Source organism: Oenanthe melanoleuca, unplaced genomic scaffold, assembly GCF_029582105.1.
Source record: "Oenanthe melanoleuca isolate GR-GAL-2019-014 unplaced genomic scaffold, OMel1.0 S036, whole genome shotgun sequence".
Taxonomy (NCBI): domain Eukaryota; kingdom Metazoa; phylum Chordata; class Aves; order Passeriformes; family Muscicapidae; genus Oenanthe; species Oenanthe melanoleuca.
The window spans coordinates 70289-96214 of NW_026612685.1; the positions used below are offsets into that span (position 1 = coordinate 70289).

The window sequence follows — 25926 nt, forward strand, 5'->3', positions numbered from 1 at the left end:
AGCACCCAAACCAGCAACAGCACCATTTCTGAGGCTGAAATCAGAATGGAGACCAAGACCAAGACTGGGAACAGAACCAACACCAGAACTGAGACCAGCACCGCTCCAGAACTGTAACAATGGCTGGGACTGAGAACAACACCAATACTGAGACCAGCAGCAGGAGGGCTCCAGGGCTGCTCTGGGACTGGGACCAGCATCAAGAGAAATCCAGGACTGAGACTGACAGTGGAACTGGAACCAGCACCAAGACTAATACTAGCATCAGAACCGAGACAGGCACCAATGTGGGACCGGGCCTGAGACTGAGATTGGTGGGAGCACGCCGGGACCAACATCGACACCAGCACTGGGACTGGGACCGCTCTAAAACCCAGAACAAGACTGACATTGAGTCCAAGACTGAAAACAGAACCGGCACTGGCACCGAGACTGGCGCCGCTATCGGACCCAGACTGAGACCAGCACTGTGGAAGCTGAGACAGAGAGTGCTGTGGATTTAATTGGCATTTGCAGTTTGATAACCAGGACGCCTTGGCAAGAACAAACAGAGCTTTGACGATTACAAGAAAATAGGATCGAGGCTGGCGACAGGAAAGAAGATTGAGCTAAATAAGGAGAAATGTAAAGTCTGTCTGAGTGATGTTTAACCCAATGAATGTAGTAAAAAATTACTGCCTTCGTAAAAATGCTGCATAAGCAAATGTAGCTCACAATATATCTAGATTCTGATCATGAGCCCGCAGTCTCTGTCTGTCTCTCTATCATCGACAAAATGGCCCAGGACTGGAACCAAGACCAAAACTAGGAACAGAACTGACACCAGAACAGAAACCGGCACATCTACAAGACTGCCACTGGCACTGGGACTGAGATCGAGTCCAAACCAGCCCCAGAACTGGAACTGGGACCAAGACTGAGACCAAGACAGACACTAGAACCGGCAATGGGAGAACTCCGGGACTGAGACTGAGAGCGGCACCAGAACCAACACAGAGACTGGCGCGACTATAAGACCCACTGAGACTGACACCAGGACCGGAATGAGCACAGGGAGCACTCGGGGACTACTCCAAGACTGAGATCGACAATGGGATCAGAACCGAAACTGAGGCTGACACCAGGAGTGCTCCGAGACTGAGAGTGAGACTGAGGCTGGCACCAGGACAGGGATCAGCACCAGGATCACACTGTGAGCACTCTGGGACCTCCACATTAACTCTGGGGACTTCTGGCTGTGCTCCCGTGCAGGCCTGGGAGGGACCCATGCATGGGGCAGGACCTCCTAGGTTCGCATCGTTCTGGAGCAGCCATCCCAGTCCATGCGATCCCAGTTTGTACAATCGCAGTCCATGCGATCGCAGATTGTACAATTCCACTCTGCATGTCCCTGATCCATCTGGTCCCAGTCTGTGCAGTCCCAGTCTGGAGGATCCCAGTCCATGTCATCCCAGCCCCCATGATCCCAGTCTGCATGGTCCTGCAGGGCTCACACTGCCAGGCTCTGGAATTCCAGTTCCCAGCCAGGAAAAGATGTTCCTGCCCTTGAAGGCAAAGCTCTTCAGAAGGGGCCAAAAGCCAAGTGCAGCAAGATCTTACAGGGACATTTCACTGACAGCCTTCAGAACTTCACCCATGGCTGTTGCAGCTCCTGCACTGGGAATTGATTCAGGGCAGGGTCTTTGGTGGGAGCTGCCCTGGCTCGAGGAAGCTGCTGAGAGAGAAACAGAGCAGGCAGAGAGAGGCAGGAGAGAAAGGAGGACACAAACACAATCAGCTGAGAAGGTGCCACTGAAAACAGAACTGGAACTGACGGAAAGAGAATGGGACAGAAATCAGGAATTGTCAAAGTTTTATTTACTATCAAATACATCCTCCCCAGCCAGCCCCACACAATCTCGATCCCACTGCTCCAAATTCAGATCCCATTTCTCCCAGTCTCCTTCCAACTACTTATCACCCTGGCGGCTCTGAAATCCAGTAAGGTTCATGTGGGATGGAGTTGTTTTTAGGAGAGAACAAGGCACTTTGAAGTTGGATTGATCCTTTTGAATCAAAATTGAGGTGTTTTTACTTAGATTTGGGAGGTTTTGAGGTGACAGATCAATCCCTCTTGGCTTTTGGAGCACAAAGAGATGGAGAAGAGAGAAAAACCAAGCCCAAAACAAAAGGATAACCAGGCAGTGCCTTCCCAACATGGATCCCAGGGAATGTGGGTCACCAGGGCTCTGCCCAACGTGGGTCCTACAGTGGGGGATGGAGTTGGAGCAGCGCACAAAGCTCTTCCCACACTCGGGGTGCTTGCAGGGCTTCCCTTAATGGTGCCTCCGTTGGTGTTGGGTCAAGGCTGAGGACTGGGGGAAGCTCTTCCCACACTCCTCACACTCATAGGGCCTCTCCAAGCTGTGGAAGCGCCGGTGGGTGATGAGGTGGGAGTTTCGTCTGAAGCCCTTCCCGCAGTCAGGACACTGGTAGGGCCTCTCCTCCATGTGTGTCTGGTAGTGCTTGACAAGATCAGAGCTGGTGGGAAACCTCTTCCCACACTTAGAACACTCGTAGGGCCTCTCCCCAGTGTGGATCCTTTGTTGAAAGATTAGGCTGGAACGCTCCCTGAAGCCCTTCCCAGAGTCCCCACGCTTGTGTGGCCTTTCCCCAGTGTGGATCCTGTAGTGGCTGATCAATGCCTTCCGCTGCCTGAAGCTCTTTCCACACACCTCACACTTGTAGGGCCTTTTCCCAGTGTGGATCCTCTGGTGGCGGATCAGACTCGAGCTGTTGCTGAAGCTCTTCCCACACTCCGCACACTCGTGGGGCTTTTCCCCAGTGTGGATGCGCCGGTGTTCAGTGAGGTGGGAGTTTTCCCTGAAGCCCTTCCCGCAGTCGGGGCAGCGGAAGGGCTTCTCATCTGTGTGCGTGCACTGGTGCAAGAGGAGATTGCCTCTGGTGTGAAACCTCTACCCACACTCCCCACACTCATAGGGCCTCTCCCCACTTTGGATCCTCTGGTGGCAGATCAGGAGGTACCTACCTGTGAAGCTCATCCACACTCTGAGCACTTGTGGCGCTTCTCCCCATCACGAAGCTGCTCATGGACCACAAGGTCTGAGCTCTGGCTCCATCTCCAGCCACCTGCCCGGCCCAGGTTGGGCCTTTCCTCCTCAGATCCCTGTGATCTGTGTTTGCAGGCCCTCCTGGTGTGGGATCTCTGTGGCTTTTCCTCCCCATTGGATTCCTGCGCCGTGGAGCCCCTGCAAACGGCCTCTTCCAGAAGGTTCTGCTGTGGGGATTTGTCCTCCCTGCTCTCCTTGCTCAGCTCCTTTTCTGGGTGAGGAAGGACAAGGAGAGCATTGGATTTGCCACCGTGCCAGAGGGAAGGGGAAGGAGATCCCCCCAGCGTGTCCCTAGCAGGTCGGTGTCGGCAGCGGGGTGTCCTGCAGCCGGGGCTGTGCTGGGCTGGGAGATGGAGCAGGACAGCGGGGGAAAGGGGCCCTGACTTCCCCCTCACCTGCCTGGGGCTCCTGGGCCATCTTCCTCTTCCTCGCAGCCTCCTCCTCTTCCTCTGGGCCCAGGGGTGGAAAATCCTGGTTGGGGAAAAAACAAGGGATGAGCGCCTTGTGTTGGGGGTTCCTCCTGCCCAAGTCCATCTCTGGAAGTCCCCGGGCATCTGGCTTCCATCAAAACCTCCCAAACACCAACACTCAGCCCTGAAAATGCCTCCCAGGAGATCCTGGGAATGGTCCCTCCCCTTTGGTGTTCGGGGGTTCCCCCTGTCCCAGCTGCTGGGGGTCACGCTTCTATTGGGGGTCCCCCATCTACTCGGTGCCCGCCCTCCCCAGGCTGCTGGGAGTCCCAAAAGCTCCCCCCTCCTCCCCCTCCCCATTTAGGGATGCTGGGGATTTTGAGGTCCCAGGGTCCCTTCTCCCCTTATTCTCTTCTTTGGGGTGCTGGGGGTCCAAGGAGTGCCCCCTGCCCCTCTCAAGGCTGTTGAGGGTCCCGCCAATGGCGGCGCTCCCCCCTCTCTGGGCTCCCCACTTTGGGGTCCTGGGGGACACAGGGCTCTGCTCATCCAGGTGTCCCCCCAAGGGGCATTTTCTGCTCATCTTTGGAGTTCTGCATTCTCCAAACATTCCCCACCCCTAAAAAGAATTAACAGGCCATGCTGAGAGGCACTGGGACTATTCCAGGGGCAACGGGGATAAAACTGGGAACAAGTGAACCACGCTGAGGGAACTAGTAGTGCCTGGGAATGATACTGGGAAGGATAATGGGGAGTCAGTGGGAGCTACTACTTACTTTTCTGGGGGAACTGGACATGACTGGGACCATGCTGGGAGGGACTGGGATCATCCATGGAGTGACTGGGACTGTGCTGGGGAAAATGGGGGCAACTGAGATTACACTGGGAGGAATTGGGAGCAACTGGAACCATGCTCAGAAATACTGGGATCATACTGGAAGCAACTGGGACTGCACTGAGGGTGAATGGGAGAGGCTGTGAGCAACTGGGATCAGTCTGGAAGCAGCTGAGGACAACTGGGAGGGACTGGGAACATGCTGGTGGCAACTGGGATACACAGGGAGAGACTGAAACCACAGTGAGGGGAAATGGGAGCAACTGGAACCACACACTGGATGATAACAGCAGCAGCTGTGCCCATGTCAGTGTCATACTGGGATCCTGCTGGAAATGGCTGGAATTGTACTGGTAGTGACTGGAATAGTACTGGGAATATCTGAGAATTATTGGGATCATACTGCAATGAGACTGGGAATGATGGAGAAAGGCTGGTCACACCTGGAACCATACTGGGATTGACTGAGACTCACTATGGGCATGACTGGAAGAATACTGGGAGGATCTGGGAGTGACTGAGGTCATACTGGAGATGACTGGAACCATACTGGGGGTGACTACAGGTCTGACTGGGATCATCCTGGGAGCCATTGGAATTACAGAGGGTGGGAATGGAACCTAGCTGGGTGTTACTGGGAGCTACTGGGCCCATGATGGGAGGAAAATGTGGATACATTGGGAGGAACTGGGATCAACTGGAAGGTACTGGAACCATGCTGGGGGGACTGAGGCCACAACAGGGATCATAGTGGGATAAACTGGTTGTATGGGACTCTGACAGAAACTGGGATCAGGCTGGAGACAACTGGGAGGAACTGAGAAAGACTGAGATCATTCCACGCTAACTGGAACCTCAATGGAGAAACTGGGATATAATGAGAGGGTCTGTAACCATACCAGGGGCACTGGAACCACACTGGGGACAACTGGGAGATAGTGGGACAATGCTGAGAGAGACTGGGGATATTCTAGGGATCATCCTGGGAGGAACTGGGAACAAGTGGAACGATGATAGCAGCAACTGGGATCATCCTGGGATCACAGGGAGAGCAGCTGGGTCCATGCTGGGTGAGACTGGGACCACACTGAGGGTGACTGGAATCATACTGGGATGGACTGGGAGTGGCTGTAAACAATGGGAATCATGCTGAAAGGAAGTGGGAAGAAGTGAGAGTTACTGACAGCATGCTGGGAGTGACTGGGATATACTGAGAGAGACAGGAGAGATTATACTGGAGGCTACTGGGGTCATGCTGGCATTGACAGGGAGCACTTGGGGGCCATGGCCTCATACTGGGAGACTAGGACTATACTGGGGGGGACTGGGATTGGAAAAACACTGGATGAGAATGGGAGGAACTGGGAACAACTGGGACTGTGTTGGGGGGAAGCTGCATCATAATAGGGAATGACTGGGAGTGACTGGGATCAGCTTTGGAGTTCTGCATTCTTCAATCATTCCCCTCCCTATCCAAAACAATGCTGAGAGGCACTGGGACTATTCCAGGGGCAACTGGGATAAAACTGGGAGCAAGTGAACCACTCTGGGTAACTGGGAGTGCCAGGAAATAACTATGAGATTGTTCAGGGCACCTGGGATATACTGGGAGTGTCTGAGACCATAGGAGCTGTGACTGGGCCATAACTGGGTGCAACTGAGAATGTGTTGGGGGGAAAATTGGGAGCATGTGTGAGTGACTGGGGCTCGGCTGGCAAAGACTGGACTAACACTGGGATAGAACTGGGAGTGACTGGGACTGTGCTAGGGGCAGCTGGGAGAACTGGGAACACACTGGACCAAAGTGGTGTTGGAAAACGTATCCGTTTAAAAAATGTTCTTTAATTTTAATCAAGATATTTTGTTTGCCTTTTGCCCAAAAGATTTTTAATTTTCTTTCCAGGGCATTGCTGCACCAGGTGGGGTCGGATGAACTCAACACATCAACACACTGGGAGCAGCTGGAATGCTCAAGGTCATCAGCGGCCATTAACAGAACATGAGTGGCCAACCAGGACCATCCACCCTAGACTCTGCCTCTGGCAAATTGCAGACATCTCCTCTGAAAAGACTGATAAAATCAGGGAATGACGATCTAATGACCATCAGAAGGGGAGAAATCCGGATCCAAAAAGGAGACCAAATATTAGGAATTGAGTGTTTGCAACTTGAGACCAAAGAACGCTGACCCAATTCATTTCTATGACTGTAGAAAAGAAGTGAAAAATCTCCTAAAAATGGAGTATCATGGAATGATTCTCTCTGCACACACGGGTTATGTGTGGATAAGATGATTTCTGTGCTACATCCTGGCCACAACATCCTGCCCAGATAATAAAGTTACGCCTTGACTCTCTAAATTTTAAATTGTCGTTTGAGGTTTTTGTTTTTCCTCTCAGTTTCGGTGACCTTGGGACAAACTGGAAGTAACTGGGACCGTGCTGTGGGTAAATTCCATCATAACAGGGAATGGCTGGGAGTGACCGGGCTCATGCTCGGAGTGTCGTGGAAATTGGAAGCACACGCGGGGAGCAACTGGGCTCATGCTGGGAGCAGCCACTGGCGGCACCGGGAGCCCCGAAGCCCTTTCCCGGCCATGCCGCCCCTCCAGCCCCAGCACCCCCCGCCGGGGTCCCGGCAATGCCAGGGGTCCCCCCCTCTCGGGCTCCCCGCTTTGCCCTTTTGGGGCTCTCCTGTGTCTGCGCTCCCGCTCAGGGAAGCCGCGCCTCTCCCGGGGCTCCCCAAAACCGCTGTCTCCCCGCCGATCCCGCCGCTCCCGCGCGCTCCCCACGTGGCCCCGGCAGAGCTCGCAGGGCCCGGCCCGGGAAGCCCAACCCCCACAGCGGGGGGACCCGCATCCCCCTGTCCCCCAACGGGGCTCTGCCCGCACCCACCGGGACCCCCAAAAACACCTCCCGGGGACCCCCCGATGTCCCCCCGAGGGCCATCTGCGCCTCTGGAGCCCGGCAACATCCAAACATCCCCCCAAAAATCCCCAAGCGCAGGGATCGTCCCAGGATATTTGGGGCAAGCTCCCCCTCCCCAGGCACCTGCGGGATGGGGGGCGATGGTCCCGGGGGCGCTGAGAGTTCAGGCAGCTCCGGGCCGGCGCTCGAATCGTTCCTTGTCCCCTCCTGCTTCTGCTGCCGCTCCGCTTCTTCCTCCCTTCCTCCTCCTCCTGTCCCGTTCCAAACCCCGAACTGGGAGGGGATGGGTCAAGGGAAGGGCGGGAACTGTGAAGGGAAAGGGGCGGGGTCAAGGGAAGGGCGGGAACTGTGAGGGGAAAGGGGCGGGGCCAAAGCGCCGCTTGGTCATCAATTGATCCGGTTTGGCCTAAAATCACCCAGATGACCCTGAAATGCCTCATGAATCTTTTGAAATCACTGCAAGGGATCTAAAATCCAGCCTCAACCCACCAGATTCTGCCTAAAATCAGCCAAAGGAGCCGAAAATCCCCGGGGATTGGAACCGAGAGCTGCATCAGAACCAGGACTGAGACCAAGACCGAGACCAATGCCAGGCCCAGAACCGGGTCTGGGACTGGGACTGAGACTAGCACCGATACAGGGACTGGGATCGGGACCGGGATCGCTCCAGGTCCGGCGCGTTTGGTTCGGGCAGGTTTGGCCCGTCTCTCGGAGTGGGACTGGGATGAACTGGGATGGACTGGGAGGGACAGGGCGGGCCCAGTTTGTTCTAAACCTTTCCCAGTTACATTTAAACCACGCCTCAGTGGGTCCCTAATCGCCTAGGTTTCCCCTAAACTACCCCCCCACCCAGTCAGTCCTAAACCTCCCCATCCCATCCTAACTCCCACCAGTCGATTCTAACCTCCCAGGACACCCCAAACTCCCCCAAGACTTCCCCAAATTCACTCCAAGACACCCCCGACCCCTCCCAGGACTCCCCAAATTCCCCTCAGGACAGCCCCAAATGCCCCAGGCTCGTTTTGGGGTGCAGCAGGTACTTTATTACATTTGTACAACGGCGGCGCTGGGGCCCCCCCCCGGATCTCTATGGCTTGTGCTGGGGGAAAGGGGGGACTTGGACCCCAAAATTTGGGCTCAGGGGGGCCAGAACCCCAAATTTGGGGTTTGGGGGAAGGGGGCTGAACCCCAAAATTGAGGTTTTGGAGGGGGCGCTGGACGCCAAAACCAGGGCTTGGGACCCCAAATCCTGTGTTTCGGAAGGACTGGGACCCCAAAACTGGTGCTCAGAGGGGGCCAGGACCCCAAATTTAGAGTTCAGGACCCCAAAACTGGGGTTTGGGAAGAATTGGGACCCCAAATCCGAGAATCAGGACCCCAAACCCAGAACTCAGGACCTCAAAATCGGTATTTAGTAAGGACTGGGACCCCACAGGTGGGATTTTGGGAGGGGGCAGGACCCCAAATTTAGGGTTTGGGACCCCAAAACTGGGTTTTGGAAAGGACCAGGACCCCAACCCAGGGCTCAGGACTCCAAACCCTGAGCTCAGGACCCCGAAACTGGGAGGCTGGGACCCCAAATCCAGGGTTTGGGAAGGACCGTCACCCCACAAAACAGGGCTTGGGACCCCAAATTTGGGGTTTTGGGGGAGTCACTTCCATCGGGGCCAGTCGGGGTCGCGCCGCGGGAGCCCCTCATCGCTGGAGGAGGTGGTGAGGAGGCCCTGCTGCCACCGGGCCAGCTCGGCGTGTTCCTGGGCGCTGGCGGCCAGAGCCCACAACCAGCCCTGCATGTCCTCCTGAAAACCAAAAAACGGGGTAAGACACCCTGAAAATGGGGTCAGGGACATGGAAAATGGGGTGAGACACCCTGAAAATGGGGTTAGTGGGACACAAAATAGGATTAGAGGGACAGAAAATGGGGTTGCAGAGACAGAAAATGGAGTCAGACACCCCAAAAATGGGATTAGAGAGACAGAAAATGGGGCTTGAGAGATGGAAAATGGGGTCAGACATCCCAAAGACACCCTGAGAACCATCAAAACCTCCATGAGACCCCCAAAATCCCAATGAGACCCCCAAAATCACCACAAGACTTCCAAAATCCCCCTGAGACCCCCCCAAAACGCAACAAAGACCCCCAAAATCACCATGAAACCCCCAATATCACACTGACACTCCCCAAAACTCTACAAAGACCCCTGAAATCATCATAAGACCTCTCCAAAATCAACATGAGACCCCCAAAATGACCCTCAGACACCCCAAAGCCCCATGAGACCCCCCAAAATGAACCTGAGACCCCACAAAACCACCATGAACCCCCCAAAATCACTATAAGACCCCACAAAACACTACAAAGACACCTGAAACACCTATGAGACCCCCCAAAAACACCCTGAGAGCCCCCAAAACCCTACAAAACCTCCCGAAATCACTCTGATACCACCCAAAACCCTACAAAGATCCCCAAAATCACCATGAAACCTCCAAAAATCAGCATGAGACCCCCAAAATCACCATCAGACACCTTAAAATCACCACGAGACTCCCCAAAATCACCATGAAACATCCCTAAACCACCCCAAAATCACAATTAGACCCCGAAATCACCACCCAAAACCCCCATGAGACCCCTAAAATCACCATGAGACCCCAAAAACCACCCTGAGAGCCCCCAAAACCCTACAAAGACCCCCAAAATCACCATGAAACCCCTAAAAATCAGCATGAGACCCCCAAAATCACCATCAGACACCCTAAAATCACCACGAGACTCCCCAAAATCACCATGAAACATCCCTAAACCACCCCAAAATCACAATTAGACCCGAAATCACCACCCAAAACCCCATGAGACCCCAAAATCACCGAGACCCCAAAAACCACCCTGAGAGCCCCCAAAACCCTACAAAGACCCCCAAAACCATCATGAGACCCCCCAAATCAGCATGAGAACCCCAAAATCACCCTCAGACACACCAAAACACCATGAACCCCCCAAAATCACCCTGAGACCCCCCCAAAATCACTCTGAGAGCCCCCAAAATCACCATGAGACCCCCAAAAACACCATGATACCCCCCAAAATCTACAAAGACCTCCAAAACCCAAAACATCCCCCTAAAATCCCCTTGAAACCTCCCAAAGCCACCATCAGACCTTCCAAAACCCAACCAGGACCCCCCAAATCCACACCTCGTCCTTGGCCTGCAGCAGGAACTCGCTCCCATGGCCGGTCCTGCAAGACAGGGACGGTGTCACTGAGGCCTCCGGGACTTGGGGACATTAGAGCCACCAAAGGCAGCAGGAGACCCTGAGAGTGGCACCAGAGAGCCCAAAAATGGCATCAGAGAGCCCAAAAATGGCATCAGAGACACCAAAATCAACAGGAAACCCCAAAAATGACATCAGAGACCAAAAAGTGGAATCAGATATCCCAAAATCAACATGAGATCCCAAAAATGATATCAGAGACCCAAAAATGACATTAGAGACCCCAGAAGTGGAGTCAGACACCCAAGAAATGACATCAGAGGCCCCAAAAGTGGAATCAGACACCCCAAAATAAACACAAGACCGCACAAATGACATCAGACACCCCAAAAGTGGCATCAAACACCACAAAAGTGACTTTAGAGACACCCAAAAGTGACATCAGAGACCCAAAAGTGGAGTCAGAGACCCAAAAGTGGAGTCAGACACCCCAAAATCAACATGTGACCCCAAAAATGACAACAGAGACCCAAAAGTGACATCACACTCAATAAAAGTGACATCTGATACCTCAAAAATGTCATTACACCCCCCAAAAATGACATCACATCCCCGAAAAATGACATCACATCCACCAAAAGTGACATCAGAACCCCAAAAATTACATCAGAACCCATCAAAATCAACAGGAGATGCCAAAACTTGCTCCAGACACCCCAAAATCAACATGAGACCCCAAAAATGACATCAGGGACCCCAAAAGTGACATCAGAGATGTAAAAACTAACATAAGATGCCCCCAAAATGGCATGAGAACCTATCAAAATCAACAGGAGACCCCAAAAAATGACATCAGAGACCCCAAAAGTGACATCAGAGATCCCAAAAGTGGCACCAAAACCCACCAAAATCAACAGGAGATGCCAGAAATGACATCAGGGACCCCAGGAAATGACATCAGAGACCTGAAAAGTGACATCACACACCTCAAAATGATTTCACACCCCCAAAAATGACCAAGCCCCCCAAAAACCACCACAGCCTGGCGCTCACTTGAGCTTGAAGACGTTTTTCTTCTTTTAGTCGCTGGCCACGTCGCTGGCGGCGCGGTGCAGGCTGAGCAGTGGCTCGCCGGTGTGTGTGGTGCAGGCTGCCGGGCCCTTGGCGTCCTTGTAGAAGCCCAGGTCGCCCTTGGCCAGCACACAGTAGACGTTCACCCAGGACCTGCTCGTGGGGTTGGGTGGAACCCCCCAAAAAAGTTTTTTTGGTTTTGGAATGTTCATAACATTGGTTGATCATGGATTTTGGTCAATGGCTTTTGTTGGTTGACCAAAATTTGAATTATGGTGGATCCCTTCCATTGATGGACCCTCAACTCTTGGAGAACTCCCAGTTCTTGGAGAATTCCCAGCTCTTGGTGAATCCCAACTCTTGGAGAACCCCATCATTGATGGACCCCAACCCTTGGAGAACCCTCAACTCTTGGTGAAGCCCCCAAGTCTTGGTGAACCCCAATCCTTGGTAATCACCTTCCACTGATGGACCCCAACTCTTGGTGAACCTTCAAGTGTTGGTGAACCCCAACCCTTGGAGAACCCTCAACTCTACATGAACCCCATCTCTTGATGAACTCCATCATTGATGGGCCCCCAAGCCTTGGTGAACTCTCAACCCTTGATGAACCCCGAAATTCTGATGGATCATTGATGAACCCCAACTCTTGGAGAATCTCCAACCCTTGGAGAACCCTAACTCTTGGTGAACCCCATCACTAATGGACTCCCAACTCTTGGTGCACCCCAGTCCTTGGTGACCCCCAAATCTTGGAGAACCCACAACCCTTGGCGAACCCCAATCCTTCGGTGGTGAACCCCCAAAAATTTAGGTGGGTTGCATTTGATATGTTTGTATTGTTGGTGAATTGCAGATTTTGGTCAATCGCTTTTGTTGATTGACCAAAATTCAAATTCTGGTGGATCCCTTCTATTGATGGACTTCTAACTCTTGGTAAACCCCATCATTAATGAAACCCCAACCCTTGGAGAACCCCCAACTCTTGATGAACCCGCAAATTCTGGTGGATCTTTGATGAACCCCAACCCTTGGTGAACCCCATCACTGATGGACCCCCAACTCTTGGAGAACCCTCAACTCTTGGTGAACCCCTAAGTTCTGGTGGATCATTGATGAATCCCAACCCTCGGAGAACCTCCAATTCTTGGTGAACCATCAACTCTTGGTGAACCCCAAGTCTTGGTGAACCCCAATCCTTGGTGAACACCTTCTTTTGATGGACCCCCAACTTTTGGTGAACCCCTAGCCCTTGATGAACCCCCAGATTTTGGTGGAACATTGATGAACCCCAACTCTTGATGAACACCCAACCCTTGATGAACACCCAGCTTTTGGTGAACCCCCAAATTCCAGTGGATCTTCAAAGAACTCCAACCCCTGGAGAATCCCTTCCAGTGATATCCCCCAATCATTGGTGAATCCCCAATTCTTGGTGAACCCCAACGCTTGATGAACCCCCAACTCTTGATGAGCCCCCAACCCTTGATGAACCCCAACACTTGGTGAACCCCAACGGATGCCTTCTTGCCGGCACCGTTGAGCTCGTGCTTGCACAGCAGGAACCCCTCGTGTGTCACCATGTGCGCGGGGGGTGGCTGTGGAGGCGTGCTGCCCTGTGGCGGCGCCGACCGCGAGCGCCACGGCTCCCCCAGACCCTGCACCGAGTCCTTGGGGCGCGGCCGGCGCCACGGCTTCGGCAGGTCCCGCACCCGCGGACAGTCCGGCCTTGGAGTCCTCTCCAGCAGAGCCTCGGAGCCAGCGGGGAGACGGGTGGGGGAGTCGTGGTCACAGGGCTGGGGACAGGAGGGGACACGGAGGGGACGGTGAGGGGTGGCTGGTGGGACACTGAAGGGACACGGAGGGGACATCCAGGGGGACATGGAGGGGTGTCTGGTGGGATGTGGAGGGGACACTGAGGGGATATTAAGGGGACATGGAGGGGACACTGAGGGATCCCCAGGAGGTCACAGAGAGGATCTCTAGTAGGACACTGAGGGGACACTGAGGGATGTCCAGTGAGACATGGAGGGGACACTGAGGATCTCAAGGGGAACGTGGAGGGGACAATGAGGGGACACTGAGGGCAACATGGAGGGATCTCCAGAGGGGAACTGAGGGGATCTCCAATGGGACAATGAGGGATGTCCAGTGGAACATGGAGGGGACAATGAGGGGACACTGAGGATCTTCAGTGGGACATGGAGGGGACCTTGAGGGGACAATGAGGGATCTCTGGGGAGTCATAGAGGAATCTCCAGGGGAGCATGGAGGGGACATCGAGGGGGACATGGAGGGGACATCCAGGGGGACATGGAGGGGACATGGAGGCTACACTGTGGTATGTTCGGTGAGACATGAAGGGGACATTCAGGGGACACTGGTGGCTCCTTGGATTCCTTCTTGTGTCCCTTTGGATTCCACTCAAAGGATCACCAAGGGTTCACCAAGGACTCACCGAAGCCAGCAAGGGCCTGCCTGCCTCCTTCTCCTGCAGCTGCTTCACAATGTTGGCCAGGGTGGCTTTGCTGCTGGGGGATGTTTGGGGACCTCATCACTGTCCCCTCCCTGCTGTCCCCACGGTGTCCTCCTGGTGTCCCCATAGTGTCCCCTCGCTCACCTGCCGCCCTTCCCGTCGTGACACAGCAGCTTCGGCTCGCTGGACTCCTGGCGCTCCAACTGGCACTCCCGGCACCGCTCCCGGTGCCACTCCGGCAGCACCGACCGGACCTCACCAGTCTCCTTGGCCTTGGGGGCCACCGGGGGCTGAGCGGGAGTAGCCGTGGTGACGGCGGCGGTGGCTGGGGGTGGCTCCCTCAGTGGTCGGAGTCTGGACGCGGTCAAACTTGGGCTGGAGACGCTCCCGCCGCAGCTCGTGCCGGAAGTAGGCGACGCGTGGCTCCGGCCAACGGGGGTCGGCACCTCCCGGGGGTTCCCCCAAAAATTTGCGGGTCAGGAGCGGCGTTGGCGGCTGCTCGTTCTGCTTGGCCTTGAGCTTCTCAATCTGTGGGGCAGGGTGTGGTGGAAATGGATATGGAGATGGCGGTGGAGATGGGGTGGAAATGGAGGTGATGGAGATGGAGTTGATGGTGATGGTGATGGAGGTGGAGATGGAGATGGAGATGGGGGCGGAGATGGGGGCGGAGATGGGGGCGGAGATGATGGAAATGGGGTGGAAATGGAGATGGTGATGGAGGTAATTAAGATGATGGAGATGGAAATTATGGAGATGAAGATGATGGGGGTAGAAGTGGGGTGGAGGTGGAGATGGGTTAGAGATGATGGAGTAGATGGATGATGGAGATGGTGATGAAGATGGTGATGGAGTTGATGGAGATACTGATGGAAATTATGGAGACAGAGATGATGGCGGAGGTGATGGAGATGATGTTGATGGAGATGATCATGATGGAGATGATGGAGATAGAGGTGATGGAAATAGAGACGGAAATTATGGAGATGGAGATGATGGATATGGGGTGGAGATGGATGTGATGGATATAGGAGTGGAGATGGGTTGGAGATGATGGAGATGGGAGGGTTGGAAATGAGATGGAAATGAAGATGGCAACAGTGATGGAGATTATGGAAATGGGATGGGGATAGGGGTGGAGATGGAGGTGATGGAGATGATGGATATGGAGATAGAGAGGGTTGGAGATGATGGAGATGGAGACGGAGACGGAGACGGAGATGGAGATGGGGAAAGGGATGGAGTTGAAGGGAAGGAAGATGAAGTTGGAGATGAAAATTAAGATGACGAAGCCAGCAATGGAAACAACAAAGATGGGGACACCCATAACCTGGTGTCCCCTAAGCTGGTGACACCCATAAATTGGTGAACTCCCTGTCAGGGTCCACACCATATGCGGATTCCTGATATGTTCTTTTAGGGATCTCAAAGCACAAAAGACACAGCAGGGGACAAAACCAGTTTACTTTTGCAAAAATGCACCTTTATTTAGTGCCAACCAAATGCGATAGAGGACCAAGAAATAAAAGAGAGAGGAAGAGAGAGAGGGGTTGGGATTATAGCTACCAAGACGGGCAGACGATCCTCATGGAACCAGCCGAGAGATTTCCGTTGCTGTCCAGGGAGATCTCAGGGTCTTTATTTTGAGGATGTCTTTTATAGTCTTTTCCAAAAGCAAGTGGCTTCTGGCCAAAAGGTGGGAAGATTTATGGACTATTGTATGTGGAGATCATTGCTCCAAGAAACAGGTGGAAACAGGACGCTATAGCAAGTAGCTTGTGCGAGAGCAGTGCACCATGGCAAGCTCCAGGCACACCAACAGTCCTTGTGACCAGTTCATTGTTCTCACACCTGTGGGAGCATTAACTAGCCATAAACCAGTCCGAGAAACCGGCCCTGGTTGAAATGGGCACCACCTGAGAACAATCACTTGGCATTCCTCTCATCCTTGGCCAGCGCCTTTAAACTGCAGTTCTTTAGGCCTCAGGCAAGGGTTGTTGGGCTGAACAAACGAGAGGCTTTCAGACAGACTTCACACCACCCCATGACCAACGAGGGTCGCTGAGAAAACTCCATCAGCATCATGTTGACGTTGTGGCATCTTCAGGACCTGTCACTGCTAGCATATCCTGAAAAACAGGGACAGAAAAATCAGGGATAAGAAGGAAAAGGGAAAAGGAAAGGAAAATTAAAAGAAATAAACACAAAAATAATAAAGCAAACTAATCACAACAAAGTTGATTAAAACAATTCTTCAAATAAATTACAATGATATTAGCTAAAATAACTTTCAAACAATTAAAATTAAAGCAAATCAATATTGATTATAATATGTTTTTTTATGATTAAAACAATTTTTTTTTAAAACAACTAAAACAACAAAATTTAAAACAATTGTTTTCTAAAACTATTTTCAAACAAAAACTTAACATTACTAAAACTAATAATACCAATCATAACAAACAACAAACAATTCTAATTAGTTTACTATTACAGGCATAACTTTTACTTCTCATGTAATTGTGGTAAAATTACAAACACAAAAATTTGAATGATTCTTTAAATTCACTGCTACATTTTCTACAAACACTAAGTTACAAGCAGTTCTTACACACACACATCCATTACCTATGTACACCAGCACTGTTGCAGGAGTCTCATCAAGATATATTTCAAAATGACAGATATTTTGCTCTGTGTCTAAACAGATGTCTTGGGCCACAATAGCATTGCTTTCACAAATGAAACCCTGTTGCTCCCGAACAACACAAGATTCCAAATTAACAGTTTGCCATTTCTCACCAATTTGACGGACCCATTCTCTATGCTCAAAAGGATAGAGAATAGTTCCATCATGATTCAATCCTAATGCAATGATGGGGTATATCAAATGCACTGAAGCGTTGCGTATTGTCAGCACAAAGGCTGAGGCTGTATTTGTACTGGGGTTGTAGGTAAAATTTACCAAATTCCACCAGGACTGAAACTTCTTTTCAAAATCATTAGCATTGTCCCAAATTATTGTCCGGATTTCAGCAGGGAAAATACCTTCTTCCCCTTCCCTTATAATTGAGGCAACAACTGTTTGCATCCAAAGCTGTGCCTGAACACAGCTGAGAGCTAAAGAAATGTTAGCCAATTTATTCATTAATACTTCTAAATCAATACTATTCAAAATTCCCAATCTTGTTCCCACAACACCAGTTATGTCTCTTGTTTGTTTCTTGAAAGGATCCTCCTGGTCTTGCATTGGCAATTTTCCTTGTTTAAAAGACCATGCCGAATTAAACAATATTTGTTGTTGGCCAGTTTTCCAAATTACCTAAGGTCCAATTTCAAAAAACTTTCAGGCTCAGTATAACCGGTAGTTGGGTAGTAGGTGTTATAACATTAACATCAAGTTCCCCTCAGTATTTTATATTGTTTTTACCACACATAATTTCATAAGAAAATTGTACAACAGTTCAATTTTGATTTTGCATCTTCACAAAATATACATGTTCGATGAGGGATTCAGCAGTTAATCTTCATGTTCCATGGTATTATTCTGTGAAAAGTAAACACAACAGAATCTGCCACAAAGAGGCAGGAGGTTAAAATGATGGAACTATTCAGCATGTAATGCAGATTGGAATTCTGTTAACTTCCCAATCATTTGCTGCAAAAAAAACGGAAGCCACTCTGTACCTCCTTTAAACACAGGATAAGAGTCAGTACAGTTGCAAACAAAGGAGGCGCTCTGCGCTTCAATCTGCAAAACACTCCAAATAACCATCAGCTCCCCAACACAAGAGCCGCCCCGTCCCCCAGCAATAATTTGTTCAGCAGAAACAACATTAGTGAACAAAAAATTGGTGAACAAAGATTGTTTGGGGAGAAAGCAGAGGCTATTTTAATTACCAAGACAGGTTTGTCATAGCTGCTACCCAAGCTCTCAGTTTCTGTTATTGCCAGATTTTTTACAGTTCCTTCTGTTACTGAGAATTTCTGGGCCACCCCGTCAGGGGGGACAGTCCCAGTAGTGGCCGTCTTCAAAACTTCACTTCCTGAGAAGGTTTCTGAATTTTCTCTGAGGAAATTTACAAGTTAGGGCTTTCCAAATGGGAGATTATTTTTTGTTGGGTATCCCCCACTACTTGTATTTCATCTCCTCCCACAAGGGTATCATAAATACATTGATAAACAGCCCCATTGTCAGGTTTGGATTTTTGGATTGGACATACAGGGGAGTTTTGCAAGTCCTGTATAACCTGTTTGAGCCCTTCTTTGGCACCAGAGGGAAAAGGGTATTGTTTTACATTTACAGGTAATTGCATAGGTGATTTATGGCTAGTGGTGAATTTTATTTCATGTATAATTTGCAAGCAGGCAGCTTTTTGAATGTTTTCTAGGAGTTGGTCAGGGGTACCAACTAAAGCTACAAGGTTTCCCCTTTCCAAAGGGTTAAGACCCCTGCCCAAAAAACAGCGTGCTGAGTTAGGGACCATAAGTTAAATTTGTCACCCATTGTTAGGAGAGCTCCAAGACCCCAGTACCCACTAGCTGGTTGTTCTGATAATTCAGTAGCGGTGTACAGGATTTCTCTAGTGGCTATTTGTGGGTCAAAATTCTCATCATTGATACAATTATATTCTGTTTTAACCAAAGGTCTCAAGCAGGGGCAGCAATATTCTCCACTATTTTTCATTGGAGTTACTTCCTTTTGAGGATATATTTGATTAGTTTCTTTCTCTTCTGTTTCTTTTGGTAAATCAGTGTGTTTTAAATGTTGGTGTGTTCTTGTCTTAGGGCAGCTCTTAAAGAATGATTCTCATTCCTCAAAGAATGATTCTCATTCCTTTCTTCATCTAATTGTTTTTGCAAAATTTCCACTAAATTTTGTAGGGAGTCAATAATTGCTCTTCCTTCACTTCTTCGCGTAAAGCGAGTTTTATAGCTGCCGTAAGACAGGCCCCCAAAGCGGAGCAGAGAATGGTCTTATTTCTGTCCAGTTTGAATTTTGTTTCATGTTGCAAAGAATGTATCCTATCAATCACATTTTTTAAATTAAAGCAGTTACTGTGCGCCCAATCTTCTACCCCTTGGGAGGGTTTGGCATTACACTTAGCTAGTAAAGCGAAAAATGCAGCTTTATCTTTAGTATTATGCTTTTCTGTCATTTTTGCCAAGGGGAAAGTACCACTTCAGGGAGGTCAAGACTTATGCACAGCTTTTCGCTGAGCACAGCCCCCTCTCTTACTTGGGTGGGTGAAGAGACCACACTTCTTGGGAGTTACTACCTTAGTGTCCTGGGTTGGTGTTGTGTCTGCTCCTCTCCCGCCCCCACACCTCTCTGTCTGCATGGAGCTGCCGCCGGTGCCCTTCTTCCCCTCCCCCGGGGTGGGTGGTGCCCCGGGGCTGTGCTGCTTGGCTTGTCTGGCTGCCCGGCTGCTGCTTGCTTGCTGCACGCTTGCTAGCTACCCTGCGGCTTCTGCGCCGCTGCTTCTGCCCCCAGCTCGCTGTTGCCCTGGCTGCCGCTGCCCTGTTGCTGCTGCTGCTCCGGCTGCTGCTTTCCCCCCCCCACACCTTCTCCCCTTCAGCTCGAAGATCTGTACCGGCTCCGGACAGGACCTGAGCATTAGAGACTGCCTCCGGAGCCTGCCCAAGAAGCTTCTCGCCCTTCCCAGCAGCGACCGTCTCTCACTTTGGTGAAAACATTTCTTTTGTCATCTGGGATTGTACTTTCCTGTTGCTGGGAAGTGGTTTTTTCCTTGTGTTTGTTAATAAATAGGTTTTTTCCACTTTTCCCCCCGAGTAAAATTCTTTCTGAGCCCAGTGGGGGGGAGGAATTGTGAAGGGGGCTTATTCTCTGGGGGGCTCCTTTGAAGGCTTTCCCCTAGTTTTGTCATAAACTTGGACAAATAATTTGGTGGCCCGTACGGGGAACCGAAGAAAGTGGAAAAAACTGTGTAACTGTATATAATGCTGTTTGGGATGGTGTCCAAGTTTAGGACAAAACTGGGGGAAAGCCTCCAAAGGAGCCCCCCAGAATCTATCTAATCGAGTAGCGATGTCTTTCCACTCTTCAGCAGCCCAAATTGGTTTTCCTCTGCGCTGCCAGTTCGCCTCTTTCCATTTCTTCAACCATCCCCACAGAGCATTGGCTACCACCCAGGAACCAGTGTATAAATAGAGTTTCGGCCATTTCTCTCTCTCTGCGATGTTAAGGGCCAGTTGGACAGCTTTGAGTTCGGCGAATTGACTGGATCCACCCTCTCCTTCAGTGGCCTCTGCAACCCGACGTGTGGGGCTCCATACAGCTGCTTTCCATCTCCGGTTCATCCCCACGACGCGACAGGAGCCATCAGTGAATAGAGCATAACGTGTTTCCTCTGCCGGTAGCTCGTTGTATGGTGGAGCTTCTTCAGCCTGTGTCACTGGTTCCTGTTCTTCATCCGCGACACCGAAACTTTCACCTTCAGGCCAGTTTGTAATTATTTCCAGAATCCCAGGACGATTTAGTTTCCCGATTCTGGCACACTGAGTGATAAGGGCTATCCACTTGCTCCATGTGGCACTGGTGGCATGGTGGGTTGAGGGAACCTTTCCACTGAACATCCACCCCAGCACCGGTAGTCGGGGTGCCAGGAGAAGCTGTGCTTCTGTACCAATGACTTCTGAGTTGGCTTGGACTCCCTCATAGGCGGCCAAAATTTCCTTCTCCGTTAGGGTGTAATTTCCTTCAGACCCTCTGTAACTTCTGCTCCAAAATCCCAGGGGTCGGCCTCGGGTCTCACCAGGCACCTTCTGCCACAGGCTCCAGGACAGACCATGGTTCCCAGCTGCAGAGTAGAGCACATTCTTTACCTCTGGTCCCGTCCTGACTGGGCCAAGGGCCACTGCATGAGCAATCTTCTGCTTGATCTGGGCAAAAGCTTGCTGTTGTTCAGGGCCCCAGTGGAAATCGTTCTTCTTGCGAGTGACCTGGTAGAGAGGGCTTACAATTTGGCTGTACTCAGGGATGTGCATTCTCCAAAAGCCTATGGCACCTAGGAAAGCTTGGGTCTCTTTCTTGTTAGTAGGCGGGGACATAGCTGTAATTTTGTTAATGATATCAGTAGGAATCTGATGCCGTCCATCTTGCCACTTCACTCCCAGGAACTGGATCTCACGTGCAGGTCCCTTAACCTTGCTCTTCTTGATGGCGAAGCCGGCTTCCAGGAGGATTTGAATGATTTTCTCTCCTTTCTCAAACACTTCTGCTGCTGTGTTCCCCCATACGATGATGTCATCAATATATTGTAGATGTTCCGGAGCCTCACCCTTTTCCAGTGCAGCCTGGATCAGTCCATGACAGATGGTGGGACTGTGTTTCCACCCCCGGGGCAGTCGGTTCCAGGTGTACTGCACGCCCCTCCAGGTGAAAGCAAACTGAGGCCTGTACTCTGCTGCCAAAGGAATGGAGAAAAACGCATTGGCAATGTCAATGGTGGCATACCACCTTGCTGCCTTGGACTCCAGCTCGTACTGCAGCTCCAGCATGTCCAGCACGGCAGCGCTCAGCGGTGGAGTCACTTCATTCAAGGCACGATAGTCCACAGTTAGTCTCCATTCTCCATTAGATTTTCGCACAGGCCAGATGGGGCTGTTGAAGGGTGAGTGGGTTTTGCTCACCACCCCTTGGCTCTCCAGCTCACGGATCATTTTGTGGATTGGGATCACAGCATCTCGAGTTGTCCTATATTGCCGGCGATGTACTATTGAAGTGGTACTCGTTGCTCTTCTCCTTTCAGAAGTCCTACTGTAATGGGATTCTCAGCTAGTCCAGGCAGGGTGTTCAATTGCCGGATGTGTTCTGCCATTACAGCCGCTATCCCGAATGCCCACTTAAGGCATTTTGGATCCTTAAAATACCCGCTCCGAAGGTAATCTATGCCCAAAATGCATGGGGCCTCTGGACCAGTCACAATAAGATGTTTCTTCCATTCCCTTCTAGTTAAACTTCAGCTTCCACCAGGGTGAAGTCCTGCGAGCCACCTGTCACACCAGCGATGGAAACGGATTCTTCCCCCACATATCTTGATGGAATAATCGTACATTGGGCACCTGTGTCAACTAAAGCTCGGTACTTCTGTGGTTTCGATGTGCCAGGCCACCGAATCCACACAGTCCAAAAGACACGATTTTCCCTCGCCTCACCCTGGCTAGAGGCAGGGCCCCTCTAAGCCTGTTTATCTTTCTTCCCTGGGGCATGCATCTTAGAAGTTCCTTCGAGAGGGTCAGACATGTCATTATCACTATCATATTTGGCACTTTGGGTACGGCAACAGGAGCGGCTCTCCTTCGGATGGAACTTCCTCTTTCAATCTTGCCTTCCTTCAAATCCCTCACCCGTCGTGCCAGAGCAGCCATAGGCTTTCCATCCCACTTCCTCATGTTCTCTCCAGAATCCTGCAGGAAAAACCATAGCTCGGCCCGGGGAGTGTACCTCCTCTCCCCATCGGGAGACAGAGAGGTGTGGGGGCGGGAGAGGAGCAGACGCAACACCAACCCAGGACAGATGGATTTCAGCATGTGGTTCTGGATACTGGGGTTTTTTGAGGTTTTAATGCCTCTTTGGCCTCTGGGGTTATTTTCCTGCCTGGAAATAGCTCCAGTACTGTCCCTTATTTGTAGTTGTTATACTAGAGAGATAATGACCAAAATATTGATCGGACTGGGCTTGGTTGCAATGGCTTGTAAGAATTTTATGAAGATGCTGGAATCGGTTCCAGAGATATCTTCTGGATCCTGGTTATGGATATGCATCCAGTTTGTTAGAGGAGAAGCAGGGGAGGAGGCTTTTCAGCCTTTGCTTCCCTTTGTCTCCTCTGAATTTTTTACCTCGTTATTAGGATATGTGCAGTTCTCCTTTAGTATTAAAGAGATCATCTTTCTGATTTTTAATGTTGTAAGCTTCCTCTACACGGTTTACAGTTTATATAAAATCAGGGCTGAAATTTCTAGAGGTGCTGGTGCAACTCCTGATTTAGCAGCAGAACAAAGTGTGAGGAGTCCTGAGTGGTGTGGGAAATGGCAGGACCTGGGTCAGATGTTAAAGGAATTTTCTGATCCTATAGTTTGGGACTTTTCACATGAGCAAATTCAGAACCCGGCTGAGGTGGTAAAATATTTGAAAGAGAAATGCCATGATAGCTCTAGGGAAAAAAAGATTACTGCAGTGAGTTGGGCCCTGGCACATGTTTATCGTACCCTGTTAGATAGTGTAGAACAACAAACAAAGGAAAGGGAACAGGGAGATAACGTAGCTACTATGCCAGCGACTCAGGCTGTAGTTAACACCCCCCGCTTGAGGACAGGGACGAAATTAGAAAGTAAGCTTCAACCAATGGCTGTGGCTACTAGTACAGAGAGTGGAAAGACATTGCTACTCGATTAGAGAAACTACCTGTGAAAGTTCGCCATGTAGACGCCCATATCCCCAGAAGCAGAGCCAATGAGAAGCAGCAAAATAATCAGCAAGTAGATCAAGCTGCAAGGATAGGGGTGTCGAAGATAGACTTAGATTGGGAACACAAGGGAGAGTTGTTCCTAGCTCGATGGGTCCATGATGCCTCAGGTCATTAGGGCAGAGATGCCACCTATAAGTGGGCACGAGACCGAGGGGTGGATCTAACCATGGACAGCATCTCCCAGGTTATCCACGACTGTGACACGTGTGCTACCATCAAGCAAGCCAAGCGGGTGAAGCCCCTCTGGAATGGGGGGGCGATGGTCTAAGTATAAGTATGGAGAGGCCTGGCAGATTGACTACATCACACTGCCTCAGACCCGCCAAGGCAAGCGCTACGTGCTGACCATGGTGGAAGCCACAACTGTATGGTTAGAGACTTACCCAGTGTCTCATGCTACAGCCCGCAACACCATCCTGGGCCTGGAAAAGCAGGTCCTGTGGAGGCATGGCACCCCTGAGAGAATCGAGTCAGACAGTGGGACTCATTTTAAGAACAATCTCATTAACACCTGGGCTAGAGAACACGGTATTGAGTGGGTGTACCACATCCCTTACCATGCACCAGCTGCAGGTAAAGTGGAAAGGTACAATGGATTACTGAAAACCACCTTGAAGGCATTGGGTGGGGGGTCCTTTAAAAACTGGGAACAACATCTAGCAAAGGCTACTTGGTTAGTTAACACCAGAGGTTCCATCAACCGAGCAGGTCCTGCCCAGTCTGACTCCCTTAATACAGTGGATAGAGATAAAGTCCCAGTGGCCCATGTCAGAGGTTTGTTAGGAAAGGCAGTATGGGTTAATCCTGCCTCGAGTACAGGCAAACCCATTCGTGGGATTGTCTTTGCTCAAGGACCAGGATGCAAGTGGTGGATAATGCAGGAAGACGGAACAACACGATGTGTACCACAGGGAGAACTGATTGTAGGATGAGACAGAAAGACATATGTAAGTGTTGAAGGACTGAGTAAGTGAAATGAGAGGAAATGTGTAAGTGTTGAAGGTTTGAGCAAGTCAGATGAAAACTTTTACGTTGTAGTTAGTGGGTGTATATCCCAATCGTGCGTAACGTTCACGATGTGGGATAAGGGGTGGAATGTCCTGGGTTGGTGTTGTGTCTTCTCCTCTCCCGCCCCCACACCTCTCTGTCTGCATGGAGCTGCCGCCGGTGCCCTTCTTCCCCCCCCAGGGGGGGTGGTGCCCCGGGGCTGTGCTGCTTGGCTTGCCTGGCTGCCCGGCTGCTGCTTGCTTGCTGCGCGCTTGCTAGCTACCCTGTGGCTTCTGCCCCGCTGCTTCTGCCCCCAGCTCGCTGTTGCCCTGGCTGCCGCTGCCCTGTTGCTGCTGCTGCCCCGGCTGCTGCTGTTTCCCCCCCACACCTTCTCCCCTTCAGCTCGAAGATCTGTACCGGCTCCGGACGGGACCTGAGCATCAGAGACTGCCTCCGGAGCCTGCCCAAGAAGCTTCTCGCCCTTCCCAGCAGCGACCGTCTCTCACTTTGGTGAAAACATTTCTTTTGTCATCTGGGATTGTACTTTCCTGTTGCTGGGAAGTGGTTTTTTCCTTGTGTTTGTTAATAAATAGGTTTTTTCCACTTTTCCCCCCGAGTAAAATTCTTTCCGAGCCCAGTGGGGGGGAGGAATTGTGAGGGGGGCTTATTCCCTGGGGGGCTCCTTTGGAGGCTTCCCCCCAGTTTTGTCCTAAACTTGGACACTTAGTTACAAAATAGCTTGTCTCTTCATGATCCCAAGCAGACAAAAACAACAGCAAAATAACAACAATAAGTGTTACACACACACTCCTCAGCCTGCGCAGTATTCTCCCTAACTCAGGGACACATTCATACAGTAAGAAAGAACAAGAACAGCGCAGTTCTGCCTTTTGCACCAAGAGATCTTTTGTGAATTTCTGAAGACAGAATCTTCAAACAAGTGTAGGGATGCTTTTCACCTAGGTGTGTGCAGTTTGTGGGAAATCTGAAATGGCCCCTTTGCTTTCTAGTCTGGCTCACCCCTGTCGAGGTGGCCAGCTACGTGCGGCTGAGGCAAGACATCCTTCCCCTGTTAGAGACTACACACAACCAGCAGCCCTTCTGTGTATCAGAAACCCTTCTGTCTGTCCGTGATGCCATTTTAATGTCATGATCCGCTCAACCCGAGTGGGAGTCGTGATGGTTCGTTCAACCCCAGGGTACAAAAGACAAAAGGCAAGAGACTCAGGTTTGTTTAGCAGAAAGCAGTAATACAGTTGATTGCGTGCTAACAATCAAGTTTTGTGAGAGAGAGAGAGAAAGAGAGGGAGAGATGAAGTAAAAAGGGGAGAGAGAGAGAAAGGATGGGATATAGTTACCAACAGATGGGAAGCATCCTCATGGCAGTCTGACGAGACGAGACGTGTCTT

General features: G+C 51.0%; 1 protein-coding gene and 1 long non-coding RNA gene across 2 annotated transcripts in view; both read right to left on the minus strand.

Moving 5' to 3' along the window:
• The window catches only part of LOC130266412 (zinc finger protein 135-like), a 29230-nt gene extending 26140 nt beyond the window's left edge, over positions 1 to 3090 (minus strand). The window contains exons 1-3 of the mRNA XM_056515684.1: positions 3029 to 3090; positions 2647 to 2952; positions 2323 to 2562 (exon numbers count right to left, since the gene is read on the minus strand). Of these exons, the coding sequence (XP_056371659.1) occupies positions 2323 to 2562; positions 2647 to 2952; positions 3029 to 3090 (608 nt within the window). The remainder of the gene's footprint in view (positions 1 to 2322; positions 2563 to 2646; positions 2953 to 3028) is intronic.
• A 114-nt stretch (positions 3091 to 3204) lies between these two features.
• On the minus strand, positions 3205 to 7651 carry LOC130266410 (uncharacterized). Its single transcript, XR_008842878.1, has 3 exons — positions 7403 to 7651; positions 3506 to 3581; positions 3205 to 3321 (listed from the first exon to the last, which is right to left on the minus strand). It is a non-coding gene; the product is annotated as an uncharacterized LOC130266410 (long non-coding RNA).
• Between the last annotated feature and the right edge of the window lie 18275 nt (positions 7652 to 25926).